At 54.0% G+C, this 21,746-nt stretch overlaps 1 protein-coding gene and 1 pseudogene across 1 annotated transcript; both read right to left on the reverse strand.

Moving 5' to 3' along the window:
- Positions 1-2,163: 2,163 nt before the first annotated feature.
- Positions 2,164-10,952, reverse strand: LRFN1 (leucine rich repeat and fibronectin type III domain containing 1). The gene is made up of 4 exons (XM_055552071.1): positions 10,919-10,952; positions 8,740-8,794; positions 6,884-8,326; positions 2,164-3,187 (listed from the first exon to the last, which is right to left on the reverse strand). The coding sequence occupies exons 3-4, from the start codon at positions 8,287-8,289 to the stop codon at positions 2,281-2,283; spliced, it is 2,313 nt and encodes a 770-aa protein (XP_055408046.1). The 5' UTR covers positions 8,290-8,326; positions 8,740-8,794; positions 10,919-10,952; the 3' UTR covers positions 2,164-2,280.
- A 6,547-nt stretch (positions 10,953-17,499) lies between these two features.
- LOC129630652 (60S ribosomal protein L10-like) lies at positions 17,500-21,709 on the reverse strand (annotated as a pseudogene).
- Positions 21,710-21,746: the final 37 nt, after the last annotated feature.

Raw genomic sequence — 21,746 nt, forward strand, 5'->3', positions numbered from 1 at the left:
AACTTGTTTCCTTGTCTAGAAAAGGGGGTGCAAAGGCTTCTCACCTTCTGAGATGGCCCACACTCTGTGGCGTGTGTTTCCCTCTAAATAAATCAACTTACCTAGTCTAAAATAAATAAGAGAGTGCACACACTGCACACATCTGTTTTGGAGTATAGATGTGATCACGCTTCCTCTCTGAGTAAGTCCATTTTGTGCTCTGTGCCAGGGGCTGAGCTGCACGCTCTATTCATGCTTCAGGGAGGGTTTGTGAGCACCACGGCTGGTGTGTGGGAAGCCCCCGGTACCCAGGAGTCGTGATGACTGAGATAGATAAGTGCAGCTGGGCCACTGGGTGATGCCGGCCTGTGATTCTCTGGAGCCTCTGTCCTTGCTGCCTCCCACCCTGTCTGCCCAGATCCATCCCCCTCCCTCCTGCTCCGTTTCTATTTCTGTCTTTCTCTCCTCCTCCCCAGGCCTCAGGAGGCTCCTGGCTGGCATGAAGCCTTCTTCCTTCTTCCCCAGGATCAGAAAAGTTTTCACTGCAGGACCCATCCACCACCACCCCTAAAAAAACTTCCCTCCTTCCCCAGCCACAGCCCCCACCCTTGTCTGAGAAACTGCGCCCCCACCCCAAGCCAGCCTCTGTGCCCTCAAGTAGACCCTTCTCTACCTCCTAAGATCCCTCAGGTTCCAAACAGTGTGACCCGTGAGCCCTTTCCCATGTCCCCTCTCCCACCAGGCTGGCTTTTGATACCCAGGCTCAACTAATTAAGGTCCTTGGGGGACCATTCCCCAGCCTCCAGACACAGACATCAGAGGTTACATTTTGTAGTAGAGTGGAACAGATACTGAGGTCAAACTGCCAACTGTCCTATTTCTTCACCAGGGGAGTATTGGGCAAGTGACTTCACTTCTCCCTGGTGTAGATTCCTATCTGTAAAATGGGGCCAAGTGTATCGACCTCCAACAGCTGTCGGACCTCAGAGAAATGAGCTGTGCTTAGCACAATGCCTATGTGGAAAATGAACACTCCCTAGTTGCTGGGCACTAAAGACTCAGAAGGCTGCCTGCCGTTTTAAATCCCAATTTTGTTACCTTCTGGTTATGCGACCTGGAGCAAGTTGCTTTACTTCTGGACCCCAGTTTTCTCATCTATAAAATGGGGTCATGGTACTGATGTCCTAGAGTTGTTGTGACGATTAAACGATTTAAGTGCTTGGCAATAGTAAGCACTCATTAAACCTTAGCTATTGTTTTTGTGTTTTTATATATTATTCCCCACCTCGAAGTCTCTCAAAGGGTAAGGAACTGCAGATCTCCCTGGTCGCAGTCGGCCGGCCTACCTTTAGTCTCACTTAATAGTCCTACTGCTGTAATCTAGGCCACGCCCCCTCCAAACTCCCAAGACACAGAAACACACACGGAGGTCAGCAGAGCGGCCTCAGACACAGAAAAAAAGTTTAATTCTCCTGCGGCGGAGGGTCCCGGCTCCGGTAGCGAGGGGGATTTGGTTTTGGATTTTGTTCCTGTGGGGATTCACTTGGGAGTAAAAGGAAGGAGTCGGGGAGAGTCTGGTCCTTCCGGTGGGACCTGCCCGGGAGAATTGTGTACTGGAGGAGATAATCTGGTGAGACAAGGAGGCTGGACGCCATACGGAAGGGCAGAGGGAGAACAGACGACGGGGCAGAGAAAAGAGAGACGAACAGGGAAGGACGTAAGACAGAGATGACAGAGGGCGGGACAGAGACAAACGAGGGGAACAGAGAAAAGGGGACCCCAAGCCAGACCCGACGACGGGACCAGGGAATTGAATGGGGTTGCGGGGCGGGGGGAGTGGGGGGGCTTTGGAGGCCGCCGCGGGACAGAATAGGATCTAGTCCAGCCAGATACGTGAAATGGGCCCCTCGCCCCTGCCCCGGGTCCCGGGCGGGGGGAGGGGGCTCGTGTCTCAGTGCTGCAGTGTCGGGGGGGCCCTGCCCCTCCCCGCGCTTCGCTGTGTAAGGCACCGGCTCCAGCGAGGTCCGCGAGCGCGCGAGGGGAGGGGCAGGAGGGGGGCTTGGAGTCCACGGGGGAGGGGAGCCCGGCGGCCCGCCCTCAAACCCCCCTGAGCGCGGGGGCGTGGCCTCGAGCCACAGCCCAGGCAGCCCGCTCCCCTCTCCAGGGAGAAGGGTGCTTCTCCCCTCCAGTCCGACGACGTGTTGGCTCGGCGCTTTCACCCCCGAATCCTGCCCTAAACTTCAGGGCGGCTGGGCGTTTGTCCGCGGCACCCAGGCGTCCCGGTGCCCGCCCGCCCGCCGCTCACACGGTACTTTCCAGCATCCACTCGGTGCTGGTAAAGGCCAGGCGCGCCCTGGCGGAGCCCAGCCCCAGGTCTCCGTCCTCCCCGGCCGCGCCCCCTCCGGCCCCGTCCAGGTGCGGCGTGGACCGGTGGCGCTTTGTCCGCCGGGCGCGGCGCGGGTAACTGTGGCTCTGGAAGAGCGCCCCGTAGTCCCCGTCGAACGAATAACGCTGCTGAGGCCTCGGCCGGGCCGGGGCTCCCCCAGGAACCAGAGCCAAAGTGGGGGGCGGTGAAGCTGACGGTCCCAGAGCCCCGGAACGGCTCCTCCGAGGGCCCACCGCGGCCCGGGACTCCTCCCCGGAGGTTTCCTCGGATGGCAATAGGCACAGCGAGGTGGCCGAGCCGCCCAGGGAACGTCCAAGGACCGCCTCCGTTTCCGCGGAAGCCATGTCGGCCGCCGCAGCCTTCGCCTCGACAGTCGCCGCCGCAGCCGCGGGAGCCGCCACCTCTCGCAGCGCCTCGTAGCGGTCGGGCGCCGGCGGGGGCGGGGCCTGCGTTGCGCCTGCGCCGTTGGTTTGCGAGCACACGTGGCTGACCCGCGGAGGCGACCTGGAGGTGCCCTTGACTCGGCGGCCATCCCCATCGCCGTAGACCTTGTAGCGGATCATGAGCAGAACGATGAAAACGAGGACGGAGGCGACAATGACACCCCCGATGGCGATGATCATGGTGCCGCCCAAGAAATGGGCCCTCAGCGGGCGGCAGGGTGCGGGATCCCCAGCGGTGGTAAACTGCACACAGCCCACCACTCGGGTGGCCGGCAGCGCCGTGGCCCCATCGTCGTAGACGGCCAGCACGCACAGGTCGTAGGCGCGGCCTGCTGCCAGATCATTCACCAGGAAGGTCTGGCTGGTGGATGGGATCATCCTGCAGGAGGGGGCGGGATCAGCGGGGGGTTAGCTCCACTCTGAACCAGGCTGCTTCACTTGCATGTCCCCACCACCCGTGCGGACCTATCCATGCCTCCCTACCAGTGTCTCACCCTCTCTGGGACAACAGCAGCCACTCAAGCAACAAATTCCCACCCTCTCAGGACCTTGGGTATAGGCCACGCCCCTTATCTGCATGCCCCACCGTCAGACCCACTCCCCACCCATGTTTCACGGCAAATTTCAGCCATTCGTCTCCCCTCATCTATACATCCTGGCCCCCAGGAAGGAATGCTACAGCTTTTATGCCCTGCTCTCAAGGGGCTTGCTCCCTAGCAGTGTCTCATTCCTACTGGGACAAATGCCACTCAAGCGCTCACATATTCCCACCCTTTAAGGGGATGGAAGCTACAGGCCATGCCCCGTTACCTGCAAACCTCACTCTCACTGGGGTGGACTAGCAGGTTACCTCATACTCCCAGGCTTACTCCTACTGGGACAATGGATGCTCTTCTAGTTCCTCTCTTCCACTTGTTCCTACCCCTCCAAGGAAACCATGATACAGACCACGCCCCCTCATCTGCATATCCTACCCTTGGGTATACATACACCTCTCCTAGCAGCATCTATTTTATCCCCTCCACTGCATATTCCTGCCCACCAAGGGGCCAGGGCTAAAGGCCACTTCCCTTCTGATTGACAAGTGCCTTCCAAGCCACACCCCACAATGGCTCAGGGGAGATGGTTCACCTACCCGGCCTAGGACCATGTCCACTCTTTGCATGTCATGCACTGTACCAGATATCAGAGGCAACCACTTTATGTGCACACCCTGCCCTATATTACCTGAAGTCACTACACCATGCCCCCAGGTAAGTTTCATCCATAATTGAGGCAAATGTAGCCAAGAAAACATGCCCCTTTCTTGCCATGGACCCCTGCTCTCAAACAAGCGGCAGTGTAGAGAAGTGGTTAAGCTGACAAAGTCTGAGAGCCACGATCCCAAGAGTTTGAGTTTCTCTTCTGCTGCTTGCTAGCTCTGTGACCTCAGGCAAGTTTCTTAACCTCTGTCTCATTTCCCCTACTGAGGTTATTAAGAATTCCTACCCCATAGAGATGGTGTGAAGTATGATGAGTTAACATCCCCAAAGCCTGGCACTTAATAATTTCATTAACAATTGGCATTCCACACGATGCTGGCTTTGCTGTGGCTCACACTCTCCTACCAGTTGCTTTCCTCCCCATCTATAAGAATCATTCCCCCCTGGGTCTTGCCGCTTTTCTGTTGGGCACATCCCTTCCATGTTCAATGTTGGCTAAGCTGAGACTGCCACACCCACACAGATTTGCATGCACTCAATCTCACAGGCTCTCCTCTCCCACAAAGCTCTTAGTGGGTCATCAGAGACATGAACCGCCTCTTCATCTGCGTGGGGGCCATGCTGTGGGAGCACCACCTCCTCTAAAGGCCATGTCCCCACCTCCTCAGGCCTCTTACCTCTCAGAAGCATCACCTTCCCTCCAGCCACACCACCTTCTGGTCCTGAAACCCACCTCAGTTCCTCCACCTCCAGAAGTTTCCGCCATCACCAAGAGCCATCCTCCCCACAAAAGACTACACGTCAGGGGCCCACCACCTCTCTGACTCTCTCCCTGCCTGCCATTTCCCAGACCACTGCCCCACCACCAACTCCATCCAACCTCGGGCCCCTGGCTGTAAGTCTCCCTCTTCCTCTCATCTTCCCTCTCAAAGAGTCTTGGGCTCCTTTTGCTCCTTCCCCTAAAATAACCAGTTGCTAGGGACTCCCCCCTTTTCAAGGCCAGAGGCTGGCTCCTTAAGAAAGCTTGAGCCCATGTGTCTCTAATTGGCTGTAAGGCTCAAGCAAGCCACAGAGCAGGCTTCTGGTTGGTTGTCACCTCCTCCCATGGCAGCAGTGAGGGAGTTAACCCCTGCAGTGCTGTAGCACTGGTGCTTGCAATGAGGGACAGAGGACTGGGACTATGTAGCCCTGAGGGGAAGGGAAGAGTCCTAGGGTCTGTTGCCCCATTGGAGACAGAGGGCCATCAACATCTGCACAAATGCTGGGTCTGGGGGCCCATGAACCTCCCTCTATCCCACCATGTAGTGACCATGGGTTAGAGAGAGGAGGAAAAAAGAGAGATGGAGAATCACAGAAACCAGGAGCTGTTTACACAAATCTATTATCCCTCTCCCCTAATCTCTGCTTGGCAAACAGCAGTCACCTGATAAACAAGCGTTCAATGTAAAAAGGGCAGAATTGGGAGTTAGAACAGTAAGAGCTGGAATCTTGGTTCTATCTCTTTCTGTGTGACCTTGAACAAGTGACTTCTCCCCCTGAGCCTCAGTTTTCCTGTCTATAAAATGGGAGGGGGAATCATAGCTGCCTCACAGTGAAGTTGGGAAGGTCAAATGGAGTAGTATCCTTTGGCAGTAACTTATAAAAGTTTTTGTTTGGTCCATTTGTTTGCCCTAACGTTTTTAAGACTGGGCCAGTGTCTTATCCATCTCAGTAGGCCCAGGGCCCAGCATGGAACTGGCACACAGTAGGCATTTATTGTGTTTGGTGACCAAATTCAAAACGAAAAGAAAATGAGCATGACAAAGACAAGAGAAAGGGAAGGCATCACCTCATTCAACCAATGACGGAAAAGTGCCTACTGTGTGCCAGGACCATGGCCAAGAGAACACTGGGTGAGGTGAAGATGGAAGCCAAGAGGCAGGCTTCTTGGTGTGGGTCTAAGCACCCACAGGATCAGGAGCTGCCCACAGGTGGGGAAATGGCTCTCCCCCTCTGGAGCACCCAAGGTATGTCATACAAAGGATGAAACATTCAGCAAGCACTCTGCAATGTGCCTAAGGGAGGCAGAGCCAGGACAAAGCAGAGATGTGCACAGAGCCCACAGCCACTGAGCAAACGCCCACTGCGTGCCAGGCCGATTGCTGTGAGCCACACTACCGAGATGGAGAGACAAGGCAAAGCCAAGACTGAAATTCATCATATACTCTCTGCCTCCTTCCTCTGGGCTGTGAGCTCCCTAGGGCAGGGCTTGGCTCTTGGTCTCCTTGTATCTCTCCCACCCAGCTGAGGGTCTGGCACATAGTAGGGGCTTAGTTCCTCATGAGAGCAGGAGGGAGACAAGGTACAAATAGACAGAAGTGAGAGCAAGAGAAAATCAGAGATGATGGGGGAAAAGTACCTCTTTAACGTTGGTCTACACCACAGGGATCTGTCCACGCCAGGGCAACTTACCGACTTTTCTGTTTCTATATTGTACCCAATGTGTTGATACAGTAGCCTTGTATGTGATTTCTAAATATAAATGCAACTGTAACTATATATGTGTGAGTATATTTCCTGCTCTAAGAATGTCTAACTGACAAGGTAGATGATCAAACACCTTTGGTGAGCAGTGATGTAGACCCTGGTCCCCATGAGAGCAGGGACCATGCTGGGTGCATTCATGGTGATAAATGGCTCATGTGGGTGCTCCAGGAGGATTTGCAAGATGTGTGAAAAACTAAGAAAAGAAATAGAAAGAGAAGGAAATAGGGCAAATGGGAGCCAGAGACCACTCTACAAGCCCATCTAGAGCCCCAGCTGAGCAAGAAGGCCTAGGGAGGCGGAGGGAGGGCCCCTGAGGCAGGAGGAGGTCCAGGGACTCTAACACCCACCTGTAGACAAGGGAGTCGTCTGCGGAGCTGTTGTACTGCACCTGGTACATGCGGATGCCAGGCACGGGCCTCTGGGCCGGCCAGCGGATGAGCACAGAGCTGGACGTGAGCTCTGCCGCCACAAGCCGGCGCTCAGCCACCGACTCATTGGCTCCAGGTCGGCCAGGCGTGGCGATGTCCGAGGAGCCAGGCTCCGTGAGAGGTGGCGGGGCAGCAGGTGGGGGCGCCATCAGAGGCAGAGGCACCACGCACACCTCCACGGGTGCGGTGGCTTCCCCAGCGGCGTTAGAGGCGATGCAAGTGAAGGTGCCGCTGTCCCGCAAGGTGGTGATGGTTACATCCAGGGTCCCATCCCCCCGGACCCGGGTTCGGCTCGAGTTCCCCAGCAGGCGCCCGTCGGGTGCCACCCAGTGCACCACGGGCTCAGGGTCCCCCACGGCGCGGCACCGCAGGCTGACCGCCTGGCCCTCCACCACCAGGGCCCGGCCGCCCGCTTGCCGCGTGATCAGCGGAGGCTCACACAGAAACTCCTCCTCGGGGATAGACCAGAAGTAGCGGTCGGTGAGGTGCTCCGGCGTGGCACACGTCTCCAGATCGTCCTCCCTGGTCAGCCGCCGCAGCCACAGCAGCTCACAGTTGCAGTGCAGGGGGTTGCCGCCGAAGCTGACCGTGAGCGGCGTGGGCGGCTTGGGTCCTGGACCTTGGGACCTCAGGAAGAGCCCATCAGGGGGCAGTTTATGCAGGCGGTTGGAGGTCATGTCCAGGCGAACCAGTTTGTGAAGCTGCACAAAGGTCCCTTCGGCGATGTGATCGATGAGGTTGTGGTCCAGCGTGAGGGTGTTCAGGTTCACCATCTGGCCCACGGCCTCCCAGGGCAGGGCCTCCAGGTTGTTGTAGGACAGATCCAGGTCCTCCACGGTGGATAGGAAGGCGTCGAAAGCAGCCGACTCCACCCGGCGGATCTGGTTGTTGCCCAGGATCAGGTGGCGGAGGTTGCCCAAACCCCGGAGCTGGTCGCCTCGGACCTCCGCCAGCCGGTTGCTGTCGAGGTGCAGGGCGCGGAGGGCGCGCAGGTCCGCAAAGGCGCCGGCCGCCACCTGGCCAATGGTGTTCCGGGAGAGGGTGAGGTGTACCAGGCTGGTCATGTTGGCGAAGTCTCGGCGGCGGATGGCCGCGATAAAGTTGTCGGTGAGCCGCAGCTCCACCACGCGCCGGTCGATAGCCGGCGGCACGAAGAGCAAGCCGGTCTTGGCGCACAGCATGGTCAGCGTGGGCGCCACGTTCTGGCAGATGCAGCGGCCAGGGCAGGGCTGGCCCCGTGATGCCCCTGCCCAGAGGAGCAGCAGAAAGGGCAGGGCAGTAGGCGGCAGCGAGAGGAGCGCTGAGGAGAAGGGGCCCGGAGCCATGGTGCAGGGGGGAGGCGGGAGGAGCGGGAGGTGAGATCTGCAAGGAAGGAGAAGGGTCAGCCAGGCGTAGGGCTTGACCACCTGCCTGGCCACCCTGGGATGTCCCACTCGGAGCCTGACCCACATCCGTCCCTTCCTGGCAATGGGGTCCTCTAGGACAGTAACAGGACTGACCATCAGCTGGCATGCACTGATGAACAGATCACATCACTTCCATGCTGTTTGGTAAATTACCACTGCCCCACCTCTGAGTGTCTAACCCCCACTTCTGCCCCTCTTCCAGGAGCTCCCAGACCTCTCATGACCTCTCAACCAGAGGGATGACATCTGGCCTGGCCTGCACCTTCTAGTACCCACTAAATGTTTTGAAAAATCACTGCTGACTAGGGTTTAAAGTCATGAATTTCAAAGCCATACTCCCTGGGTTCAAATCCCAGCTCTGACACTTACTAGCTGTGTGATCTCGGACAAGTGTCTGAACCTCTCTGAATCTCGGTTTCTTCATCTGTAAAACGGAGACAAAAACAGGCCTTACCTCTGTGAGGATGAACTGGATTAATGAGCATGGTATACTCAGAACAGTGGCTGGCACATAAAATCTGTTCAATACATGTTAGTGTATAACTATTATTATCATCATCGTTGAGTGTCCAGTAGGTGCCATGCATATAAATGTGCGCTATTATTAAGAGCAAGGGCTTTGAAATCAAATAGACTCGGGTTCAAGTCCTGGCTCCCCCAACTTACTAACTCTGTGACCCCAAACCAATGATTTTCCCGAACTAGGCCATAATTTCCTGATTTGTAAAGTGGTCTGATAATTGTACTATCGCCATTGGATTGTTGCAAGAGTTCAGTGAGCTCATTCATAGGGGTCACGGAGCATAAGGCCAGGCACACAGTACATATTCAATAAGTATTAAGGGTAACACCCCCCCACACACCTTTGGCAGTGGGGATGGGGGATTGTACTGAAGGTGGGAGGGGCTGAGAAAACAGCAGTCTCCCTGCTCAGTCTTGGGAAGTCCTTCTCTGAGCCCGGTTTCCTTCTGGCCTCTGCTGAGGGCCCAAGCAGGGGGCAGACTTTCATGCTCACATTAATAGGCACAACACAAGGTCCTATACATGCCTACACACACACACACACACACATACACACACATACAGTCAGGCTGTGCCTCTGCTCCAGGCAAAACCTTCCAGCTGGGATTCCCCCTGCGGCAGCTGCAGCCCACGACATGCCAGCTCCCATCACAACACGGGGTGGGTGGGGGGTGAAGAGGAAAGGATGGGAAGGGGGTGTCCCTGACACTGTTTTCACCCCACCCTATGCCCCAGTCCCTGCTGGCCCACCTCCCAGGAATCTGCAGTTTGGGGGCTGTGGCCTCATGTGGCCCTGATCCTTCAGCCCACGAGCAAAGGGGGACTGTGGACACAGAGACAGATTCAGAGAGAAACAGAGAAAGAGAGAGACAAAGAGACAACAAGAGAAAGAATCTGAAAGACAGGTGAAGAGACAGGGAGCAAGTTGGAGGCAAAGAGAGAAAAATTGAGTGGAGGAGACCCACACAGAAAAGAGAGACTGAGACATTGAGATGGAGAGAGGGAGAGACAAGAAGAGGAAATAAGAGTGTTACACAGACGAAGACCAGAAGAAAGAGACTGAAGAAGACAGTGATGGGGCCGCAAAAAGAAAAAGAGGCAAAGTCAGAGCATCACTTCATCTCTGAGCAACGCCCCCCCCCCACCACCCCACTAATTGTTGTGCACTCCCTCTGGACACTACTCTACCTCCAACAGAAAATCCTGGCCTGGGAGGTGGTGCTCCTGAAGTAGGAGACGCAGCTCTGCACCTGCGTGGCTGTAAGCTCTCTGGGGCTCAGAACCACTATCTATGAAACCAGAAGGCCCACAGCCAGGGTGGGACTCAAGTTGAAACAATGTAATACTAATAATGAAAACAGCTAACATTTATTGAGAGGCAGCATGGCATTGAGGGACAGAATCTGGCCCACAACTGCCCAGGTTCACACCCAAATTCCTGCCATATGACTTCCTTTCTTTGGGCCTCAGTGTGTTCATCTGTCAAATGGGGATGATAGCATAGGATTATTGTGAGGATTAAATGAGATAATCCGCCGTAACATGCTTAGAGTAGTTGCTGATGGAGTAAACACTATATAAATGTTAGCTGCTGTTAGCGTTAAATGATCATTTGCTCTGGCTCTCTCTCAGCCACCAGTAGGTCTGATTATCAGGAGATGTCCCCACATACATGCACATACACATACAAAATGGTAAACCATATCCACGCCACCATCCAAATGCAGGGTCATTTCATGTCAGGAAACAACTCTTGCCTCCTTTTCTGACCACTTTACTCAGCCTAAAAGGGGCTACCTCTAGGCCTGAGAGCCCACCTACCACACCATCGTTCTACGAAGCTCTTACCCAAACAAGACATTCCTGATCTTGTCACCAACCCCAGCCTGGAGGCCACCTGGCCCCTCAGGACACTACCATACTTGCCACTAAAATTCATACAAGGCATCACTCCAGGCCTCTGGCTCTCTCAGAGTAAACCCAATCACTTCACATCTCTATCCCCAGCCAGAGGGACCCCACTCACCTCTCTTCAGGCGGTCAGGGCCTGGGCCAGTACCTGCAAAGGAACAAAAGCACATGGTTAGTATTCTTCTGGCTCCTCTCCCGAGACCCTCCTCAGAGACCACCTCAGCCCAGGAAGCCCCTGCTGTGATCACTCTCTCAGCCCTCCTGCTGTAGGTTCTGCAGGGTCTCAGGTGGACCTAGGAAGTCACCTCTGGACATCAAGGAGCCTGAGCCCCAGACTGTTCACCCTCCAAATCCCAAGAGTCTAGGACTTTGGTCCTTTGTCCTCTGGGGGCTCAAGAGGCTGAGATCCCCACACTCCCCCTCCCTTAGACCCAACAGTCCAGGTCTCAGTTTCCTCCTTTCCCAAGATCCAGGAGTCTGGTCCCTCAGCTCTCTGTCTCCTTCAAACCCAGGATGCTAGGCTCCCAGCCTCCTCCTTCCAGAATCCATATCCCAGTCCCCCAACTTCAAAGACCTGGACAGTAGCAGGAGCTGGGGGAGGATCAGAAGTTCCCATCTTCGCCATCAGACCATGGTCACCCCAGCACATGTGGACATGCCAAAACCCACATGGGCCCACAACCCATGACTCTGTATCTGAATTCCCATGGACAGAGTAGCATGATCTATGTGCCCCCGCCCTCTGGAGGCTCTTGGTCCAGGATGTGGACACACTTGTGTCCATGGATCCCAGCATACCACAGGTCTTGCCACACGGGCCCCCATCTCACTGGGCTCATAAGTGGGGTCAACCTATGTCAAGGACACAGGCACATGTACACATATCATCCTGCATGTACGTATTTGAACATACACAACCCCACTCTTCAGATACCAACACAAATGCGCAAATGGACTCAGAGTACAGACACAGATCCTCGAGGTGGACACACCTGCACACAACCACACGTACAACATTGCCTTTTCCCTTGCACACTCACACACAGAGGCACACACACAACTGTGAAACCCATGTGTCCCCTGGTGTATGCATCTATAACAAAGCTACCCTTGCACACTCACCAACACACATGTAATAGATGCTCACTCACACAAAGATATACAGGTGCACACTCTTAAATACCCAACACACTCATGCAACTTCATGTACCCTCAGTATGCACGGTCACAAAGCTGGTACATTCCCATGCCAACAGATGCACAAATGCACACACTAGCCTGTACACACCTCACACACATGCACAGAACCATAACGGGAACAGACACTGACGAGGCTGATACACACTCAAACAAGCACATAGGTACAAAAAGATCCACCTTTGCACAGACACTCAGAGATGTTCACTCATAACAGGCACATGCTCACATAACTGCCCTATGAGGGATTTACACACTTACAAATACACACAAAATATTGAACCCCACTGGCAGAGTCAACAGATAGGCAGAGAATCACACTCACACACAGTCTGGACACACATCCCTCCCACCCCTGAGGCACCCCCGCCCCACCTACTTCCTAGGCCAGGGAAATCCTAACACCCCTCCCTCCCAGCACACCCCCTTCCCCAGCCAGGTCAGAGTTCAGAGGGTTGGGGGCCCGAGCTGAAGAGCACCTGGTCAGAGGCAATCCTCCCAGCAAAGGTCCCCCAGCCTGGCCATCTGGATGTGGGCACCTCCGGCCTCATCTGCAGAGATCTGGCCGGTAGGGGACTGGGGTGGGATGGGTGGGAGAGGGCCGGGTCTGCGTCCCTCCCTCGGGCCCATCTGTCCACCCCTCGGCCTCTCATCCCTCCATCTGTCCACCTACCGGCTGCCCATCCCCCCCACCCAGCCACCAGGAAGGGGAAGACATGGCCGTCTCCCCCAAGGACCGCCGAGGACCACCCCCCCACAGTTGACATGGACCGAGGGAGCGGCAAACTCCCCTCCCCCAAACCCACACAGAAGCCCCACAAGGCGCTGAGCCCCAGCCCCCCCCTCCTCCCGCCGGGAACCTGACATGGACGCACAGACACACACCCTTGGAGACATACAACCCGCAGACACACACACACACACACAAATGGACACCCGAGCGGGCACACCCGGCTACACAGACCCTGGGATGGACATCCAATCCGGACACAAACACCCAACGCAGCTAACCGCGCGAACACACTCACGCGGAGGGGGGGGAAGGGGGGAGAACCCACACCTGGGCACACAACCCACGCACACACACCTGCACACAGCCCCTCCGATGGGCGCGCGACAGCCCCCCAGACACACAGCCGAAGGGGCAGCCACCCGGGGGGACACACACGCACGGCCGGACACAGCACCTCGGCTCGACACCCGGCACACACCCGGATGGCCACACAAGCAGGGCGCCGCACACGCCGGCGCCGGGCACACACAGGGCCGCGCGAGCGCACGCCGGGCCCGCCGCAGCGCCGCGGACACACACTCACACGCTCGCACGCTCACACCCGCGCTCACACCGGCGCCCCCGCCCGCCGCCTCCCCGGCCGCTGCGGGCCGCGCTCACCCAGCCCGGGGGGGCCCCGGGCCCGGCCCCGCCGCCGCCGCCTCGCGCCGCGCCATGGTGGGGGGAGGGCCGGGGGAGGGGGCGCGGTGCCGCGGGGCCGCCTCCCTCCCGCCTCCCGCCCTCCCTCCCGAGCCGCCGCGAGCTCCGCCCTCCGCGCCGCCCGCCGCCCGAGCCCCGCCGCCGCCGCCGCCGCCGCAAGGGGGGAGGGGGCGCAGACCCGAGGGGCCGGGCGCGGCGGCCGCAAGCCCCCGCCCCCCGCCCCGGGGTCCGCCGCAGACCCCTCTCCACTGCGGAGCCGCGGGCCCGCCCCCAACCCCTCCCCAGCCCCACCTCCAGCCCTGCCGGTTTCCCCAGAGACCACCAGACCACGCCCCGACTGGCATGGGGACACTTGCAGCCCCAGTGAAGACCTCGGATCTTGTCCCGATACCCAGGGGGACTCCAGATCACGTCTTACCGCATTTGAGAACCAAGACCATGTTTCTCAGCCACCCAGGACCACAAACCACGTCCTGCTCTCCTTGGCGACCTCAGACTGGGCCCCACACCCATCAGGGACCCTAGACCAGACCTCCCAATCTAGCGGGGCCCCAGACCGTATCTCAGCATCCAAGAGGGTCCACAGCACCCCTACCAGGGACCCTAAATCATACCTAAACATTCAGGTGGACCCCCAGACCACACCTCATCCCTCAGGGACCCCAGATCACCCCAACATCCAGAGTGGATCCAGACCATATGTCAACATCTGGGGAGACCCCAGATCATGCCTCATTCCCTTGGGGGAGCCAAACCATGTTCTATAGCCACTCAGGACCACAGACCATATCCCACTCCTTCCTGAGGACCCTCTATGCCCCTCTACCTTCTTGACCTCAAACAATTCTCTGCCCCCAGTAGAGACTCTAGACCATGTCTAACTTCTAGGGGTGCCAAATATAACTCTTTTCCTCATGGGAGACTCTAGACTTTTCCAATTACCCCCATTAGATCCCAGAACGTCCTCCCCTCCAAGGCACTCCTTGATTTCCAGAATGCCCAATTTGCCCCAAATTCTTGATCATCTTCCCCACCCATGCTGCCTTCCTGAGGACCCTGCCTCACCCCTGTTCTTATTCTCTCTCTTGAACCCTCCAGGCCCTTCCTCCACCCTGTGACTTCTGAGGAACTGAGAATTCCTGTTTCTTTCTTGTTCAGATCCCTTTGCCCAACTCCTATGGAACAGCTAACCCCCAGAAGGGGACGACAGGGGATGAGGTGCTTGGATGGCATTACCGACTCAATGGACATGAGTTTCAGCAAGCTCCGGGAGTTGGTGATGGACAGGGAAGCCTGGTGAGCTGCAGTCCATGGGGTTGCAAAGAGTGGGACATGACTGAGCGACTGAACTGAGCCCCTCTCCCACTGGGTATCTCAGACCACTCTCCATCTCTTTTTGAGATATTCTGGCCTCTAAACCCAGCAAGCTCTCCCCTCAAAATCTGTCTTATTTCATGGGACTTCCCTGGTGGTCCAGTGGCTAAAACTCTAGGCTTCCAATGTAGGGGGCCAAGTTCGACCCCTGGTCAGGAAACTAGATCCCATATGCTGTAACATATGCGTGTAAGGATCCCACACGCCACAACTAAGACCCAGTGCACCCAAATAAAAATAAATAAAGGGGAAAATCTTAACTTAAAAAAAAAAATCTGTCTTATTGCAATCCCCTAGGTCCCTGGTGGCCCAAATCCCTCCCATTTTGGATCCCATTTGGATTCCAAGGTCTTCCCCTAAACCCCTTCTCTAAATTCTTCCTACTCATATCATCACATGGAGTCTGCCCCACACCCCCAGATCTAGCGCATCTCTGCAGAGCTTCCCTCTGGGGAACCTCACTTTAGTGAACCACTCACAACCCTTAGATCGCCCTGAGGACACTCAAAGCCCCACTCCCCACCCCTGAGTCTCTAGATTTCACCCTCCCCACCACCATCTCTGGCTTCCCTTGTGGCTCAGTGCAGGAGACTTGAGTTCCATCCCTGATCCAGGAAGATCCCCTGGAAAAAGAAATGGCAACCCACTCCAGTATTGTTGCCTGGACAATCCCATGAACAGAGGAGCCTGGCGGGCTACAGTCCATACAGTCCATAGCATTGCAAGAAGTCAGACTTAGTGACTAAACAACAACCACCACCACCATCACCACCACCACCCAGCCACCATTCCCACCTCTCACCCTGATACTGGGTGCTCGCTGCCAGGACATGGAGGACTAGGGCTGGAAGGACAGATGTGGGAGAACAATAACAATAATAGCAAAATTGGACACATGTCCAACCCTACTGTGTACCAGGATTGGATCTAGGGGCTTCACATATACAACTCCACTCACTTCTGGTTTTTGTTAAGTTGCACACTTTATTTTTTAAATAATTAATTTTTGGTTGCATTGGCTCTCCTTTGTTGTGCATGGACTTTCTTTAGATGCAGCGAGCAGTAGCTCCTCTCTTCTCACTGATGTGGCTTCTCTTGTTGCAAAGCACAGACTCAAAACACGCTGAGGGCTTCCATAGTTGTGGTGCACAGGCTTAGTCACCCTGAGCCATGTGGGATCTTCCCCGACCAGGGATCAAACCCATGTCCGTCGCCCCACCCCTCACATTAGCAGGCAGACTCCCAACTCCATTCACTCTTCACAGAAGCCAAATGAGGAGGTCAAGTGACTATGCCCATTTTACAAATGAGGAAAATTGAGCCACAGAGAGGTTAAGTCACTTGCCTAAGATCACACAGATAGAAAGTGGCAGAACAAGGTGGAGGCAAAGAGGAAAGAGGATAGGGCAGGTCTGGGATGGATGGGTGTGGAAAAGGGGGGTGGGGTGAGAAGATAATAAAAACAGAGACAGGGACGTCCCTGGTGGTCCAGTGGTAAGAATCTGCCTTGCAATGCAGGGCACACTGGTTCAATCCCTGGTCTGGGAAGATCCCACATGCCACAGTGCAACTAAGCCCAAGCACCACAACTACTGAGCCAGCACTCTAGAGCCGAGAGCCACGAACCAAAACTACTGAACCCCTAGAGCCTGTGCTCCACAACGAGAAGCCACCACAATGACAAGCCCACTGTCAGGAACTGAAGAAAGCCCTTGCACAGCAACCAAGACCCAGCACAGCCGAAAAAGAAGATGCACATGCCTCGAAGCAACTCAACGTCTGCGCCACAACTAGAAAACCCATGTGCTGCACAAAAGATCCCACATGACGCAACTAAGAACTGTTGTTGTTCAGTCGCTAAGTTGTGTCTGACTCTTTGCGACCCATGAACTGCAGCACGCCAGGCTTCCCTGTCCTTCACTATCTCCCTGAGTTTGCTCAAACTCATGTTCATTGAGTCAGTGATGCCATCCAATCATCTCATTCTCTGTTGCCCCCTTCTTGTCCTGCCCTCAATTTTTCCCAGCATCAGGGTCTTTTCCAATGAGTCAGCTCTTCACATCAGGTGGCCAAAGTATTGGAGCTTCAGCTTCAGAATCAGTCCTTCCAGTGAATATTCAGGGTTGATTTCCTTTAGGATGGACTGGTTTGAGGAGTTGCTGTCCAAGGAACTCTCAAGAGTCTTCCCCAGCACCACCGTTCAAAAGTAGCAATTCTTTGGCACTCAGTTTTCATGGTCCAACTCCCACATCTGTATGTGACTACTGGAAAAACTGTAGCTTTAACAATACAGACCTTTGTCGGCAAAATAATGTCTCTGCTTTTTAATAGGCTGTCTAGGTTTGCCATAGCTTTTCTTCCAAGGAGCAAATGAATATGATAATAATAATAGAGACAGCGATAGAGAAATAAAAAGCCTGAGCCCAGGCAGAGATAGCCTCACTCACAGAGCATGTCTGGCCCTGTGATCTCTGGCTCCTGCCCACCTTTTGACCTCATCCTTGACCACTGTTGTCTTCCAGCCTCAGTAATGAATTTTCTCTTCCTCCAACACATCATGTCATTCCAGCCCCTGGGCCTTTGCACTCTTTTCCCCTTCCATGGCTGATTTCTTCTTTTCATTCTTTTTTTTTTTTTTTACAGGAAATAGCATTTATTGGTGAGCATGGTTAAGGAGGGGACAGCGCTGATCCTCACAAGTGCGGGGCCCGCCATTTGTCCAGGGGGCTGTGATTTGTATCTGACCCCACAACCGTCCGGGATGAGTCACTTTTCTGCCTCCATGTTTTCAAATTCATCCACGTTGAACTTGGTAAATCCCCACTTCTTGGAGATGTGGATCTTCTGGCGGCCAGGGAACTTGAACTTGGCCTGGCGGAGGGCTTCAATCACATGCTCCTTGTTCTGCAGCTTGGTGCGGATGGACATTACGACCTGGCCAATGTGGACCCTGGCCACTGTGCCCTGGGGCTTTCCAAAGGCACCGTGCATACCTGTCTGGAGTCTATCAGCTCCAGCGCAAGACAACATCTTGTTGATGCAGATGACATGGAAGGGGTGGAGCCGTACTCGAATGTGAAAACCATCTTTGCCACCACTTTTCATCATGTTATTTGTTGGCACAAATACAGGCAGCCTCCAGGGCTTCAGAGGAGAGCTGCTCATACTCATCTGACGCCGTGTGGCCACAGAGTGGGAGCTCATCCACTTTGGCCTTCTTATGCCCCAAGTTGAAGATGCGGATCTTAGCATCAGGGACACCTCGGCAGAAACGGGACTTTGGGTACCACTTGTTCTTACAATACCGGTAACATCAGGCTGGATGGTGGCAAATGGCAACACCAGGATCTTCAGTGGCATGCCGAAGGGAAAGAGAGCTTCATTCAATTCTTATTTCAAATGTAATCTCTTAAGAGAGCCCTTCCTTTACCATGACCAATTTATATCCTCACTGCCACCAGTTGTCCTGATGTCTTCAGATTACTTTGAAATACTTTAAAAGTAAAAATGGATTAATGAATGGGGGACTTCCCTAGTGGCTAAGACTCTGTGCTCCCAGTGCAGGGAGCCTGGGTCCAATCCCTGGTCAGGGAACTAGATCCCACATCCTGCTGCTAAGACCACGTGCAGCCAAAAAAATAAATAATTTTTAAATGAATTAATGGATGGATAGATGGATGGCTATGTGATAAAGCAAGTACAGTCAAAATGTTAATCTAGAATCTAGTTGGTAGGTATATGGGTGTTCACTGTAGAACTATTTCAGCTTTGCTATATGTTTGAAACTTTTCACAATAAATGTTGGCAGGAAGAAACTGGAGGACTCTTCTAGAGACTAAAGAAGCAACAACAACAACAAAAAAAACCCAAACAGGTCCCACCCTGTTTGGGATTTCTATCATCCCATCAAACTCATTTTTTTTTTCCTTTATAGCCTTTATCACTCTTGGTAACATTCTTGCTTGCTTTCTTGTTTGTTTACCTATTTATTCATTTGTTGCTTATTGTCTCTTAACTGAAATGTAAGCCACCTGACATGTGGCATGCACACCAATTTTCTCCAGTCCCCCAAATTTCCCCAACAGTCTTAGTACTAGTTGTTTAGTAGCTAAGTCTGTAGCCCACCAGGCTCCTGTGTCCATGGGATTCCTCAGGCAAGAACACTGGAGTGGGTTGCCATTTCCTTCTCCAGGGGATCTTCCTGACCCAGGGATTGAAGCCATGTCTCCCACATTGGCAGGTGGATTCTTTACCATGGAATCACCTGGGAAGCCCAATAGGTGCTTGGTAAAAAATGTGTTCTTGAACTCCTCTTAGGAGAAGGCCTGGGAGATAGAGCTGCTGCAGACTCACTGTAGAGCCTACACTCAGGAATAAACATGATCTTCCAGCCTGGGGCCACTAGAAGAGGAAGGATATATACCCCAGAGGCAGGGGAATGCCCCATGAGATCACGGAATGTGAATTGGCCTGAAAAAGAAGGCAACAGATGAAAGCATATAGTGTGATTATTTCCCTCTGACCTTAATTTCTGATCCAGACCTCCTAATAGGGATCCAATCTAATGCTTCCACAATTTAGGCCCCACCCGGAAGCATAGGCTCCACCCCCTGTCTCTAAAGCCCCATCCCACAGCAAAATCCCTGCCCTATCTGGCCTAAATAAGTAACACCCCTCAAGCCTAGGTCCCACCCTCACAGCCTGAGCCCCACCCCTTTACTTTAGACACCATCTTAAAATTTGTAATATTCATGTTTCTTCAGTCTGGGTCCTGCCACCACCCAAGCCCCATCCCTCTATCCTAGCCCCACACCTCCAGCTTAGACTCCACTCCAAAAGAGTCAAGATTTCAGCCTAGGCAAGGGCCCCTCAGGCCTAATTTGAGTACCCCATTCTCCACTCTGACCTAAAGTCCAGTCTTCACCTATTCAACATAAAACCTGCTCACTTTCAAGGTTATCAGGGAGAAGCACCCCAAGGAAAACCTAGGGAGCCTGGATCTGTGGGAACCTAGAAGGGAGGTTTATTTTTTTGGGCTCCAAAATCACCGCAGATGGTGACTGCAGCCATGAAATTAAAAGACGCTTGCTCCTTGGAAGAAAAGCTATGACCAACCTAGACAGCATATTAAAAAGCAGAGACATTACTTTGCCAACAAAGGTCCGTCTAGTCAAAGCTATGGTTTTTCCAGTAGTCATGTATGCATGTGAGAGTTGGACTATAAAGAAAGCTGAGTGCAGAAGAATTGATGCTTTTGAACTGTGGTGTTGGAGAAGACTCTTGAGAGTCCCTTGGACTGCAAGGAGATCAAACCAGTCCATACTAAAGGAAATCAGTCCTGAATATTCACTGGAAGGACTGATGCTGAAGCTGAAACTCCAATACTTTGGCCACTTGATGGGAAGAACTGACTCATTTGAAAAGACCCTGATGCTGGGAAAGATTGAAAGCGGGAGGAGAAGGGGACAACAGAGGATGAGATGGTTGGATGGCATCACCGACTCGATGGACATGAGTTTGAGCAAGCTCTGGGAGTTGGTGATGGACGGGGAAGCCTGGTGTCCTGCCGTCTGTGGGGTCGCAAAGAGTCGAACAGGGCTGAGTGACTGAACTGAACTGAATTGAGAAGGGAGGTTGGTAGAAAGAGAGGAAGAGGTTCCCAGTTTGTACTGCCCCTCAAAGGTGTGGCCCCAAATGAAAAGCCACAGCCCCATTGTGCCCACTTTTCATTGTATAGTGGTATTCTGTTCTGACATCTCTGATTGGTCCCTTCACAAGCCCTGTAGTCAAACCTCCTGTGCATTGGACTGCCCTTCAAAGTCACCCTCTTTGATTGATGCCTGCTTTCCAAACTCCCTGCTCCCGATTGGGCAAATTTTTGTACATGCCTGTCTCTGATTAGAGCATTTGTGAATGAACCTGGAGGCAGACAGATGTTCAACTATGGTGTGAGCAAGCAGTAGCAAGAAAAAGAAAAGATAGAGGAGGAAAAGGGGTTTCCCTGAATCTCCTTTCTATGAGAGGGAGTGGCCATGAACCACAGGATAGCCTTGGGTTAAAGTTCTAACCATACAGACCGATAGTTGTGTGACTTTGGGCAACTTTTTGGTTTCTGTGCCTCACTTTCTTCATTTGTAAATCGGGGATAATAATGATACCTTCTTCAAAAATAATTGTAAGAATTAAATTAGTTGTAAAATGCATATAGAAATACTAAGCACATAGGAAGCCCTCAGAGTATTAGCTATTATTGCCCATTTCATTGTGTAAGTTCATGACCTTGGACAAGTCCTTTTGCCTCTTTGACCTTTGCAGGCCAGGAGTTGCTTGACCTCTTCATTGAATGACCCCTCCTATTCCCTCATCTCTAGCCTTCAGGGACTGAGGCTGTGAACAGAGGGAGGAGGAGAGACAACCCGAGCAGAGAAATGGGGTGGGGGGCACCAGCATAGGTGAAAGAGAAGGGTTGAGCACCTCAACGCAAGCCCACTCCCAGAAAATCGAGGACTATCAGGATCTCTCTATGGCCCAGTGTAGAGTAATTCTAACCTGAATCCCTCAGGCAAGGGGCGTGTCCTGACTGGGGACAAGGGGGCAAGGGATGGGACAGTGTGGAGCAATTGAAGGCATGGTGTGTTCAGGCTGGGAAGCAGGAGGAAGGGTTGGAGCTGGGCTTGTGGGCCCTCACCCAGGAATGACAGGACTAGGGGACGGGCAGCCGGGGCCCAAGGTCACTCTGTCATTGTTACCATGGCAACAGCCACCTCTCAACTGGGAACCTGGAAAGGGGTGGAGAGAGGGAGTTCCCAGATCCCTGAATCTAGGGGTAGAGAGAGGAACACTCAGAGACCTGGAGGAAAAGCAGAGTGAGACAGTGATTCAACTCTTTGTAGACCTACCCATCTCAGAATCCGCAGAGCCTAGTACACTGTGGGTGCCC

Source organism: Bubalus kerabau, chromosome 17 (assembly GCF_029407905.1).
Source record: "Bubalus kerabau isolate K-KA32 ecotype Philippines breed swamp buffalo chromosome 17, PCC_UOA_SB_1v2, whole genome shotgun sequence".
NCBI lineage: Eukaryota > Metazoa > Chordata > Mammalia > Artiodactyla > Bovidae > Bubalus > Bubalus kerabau.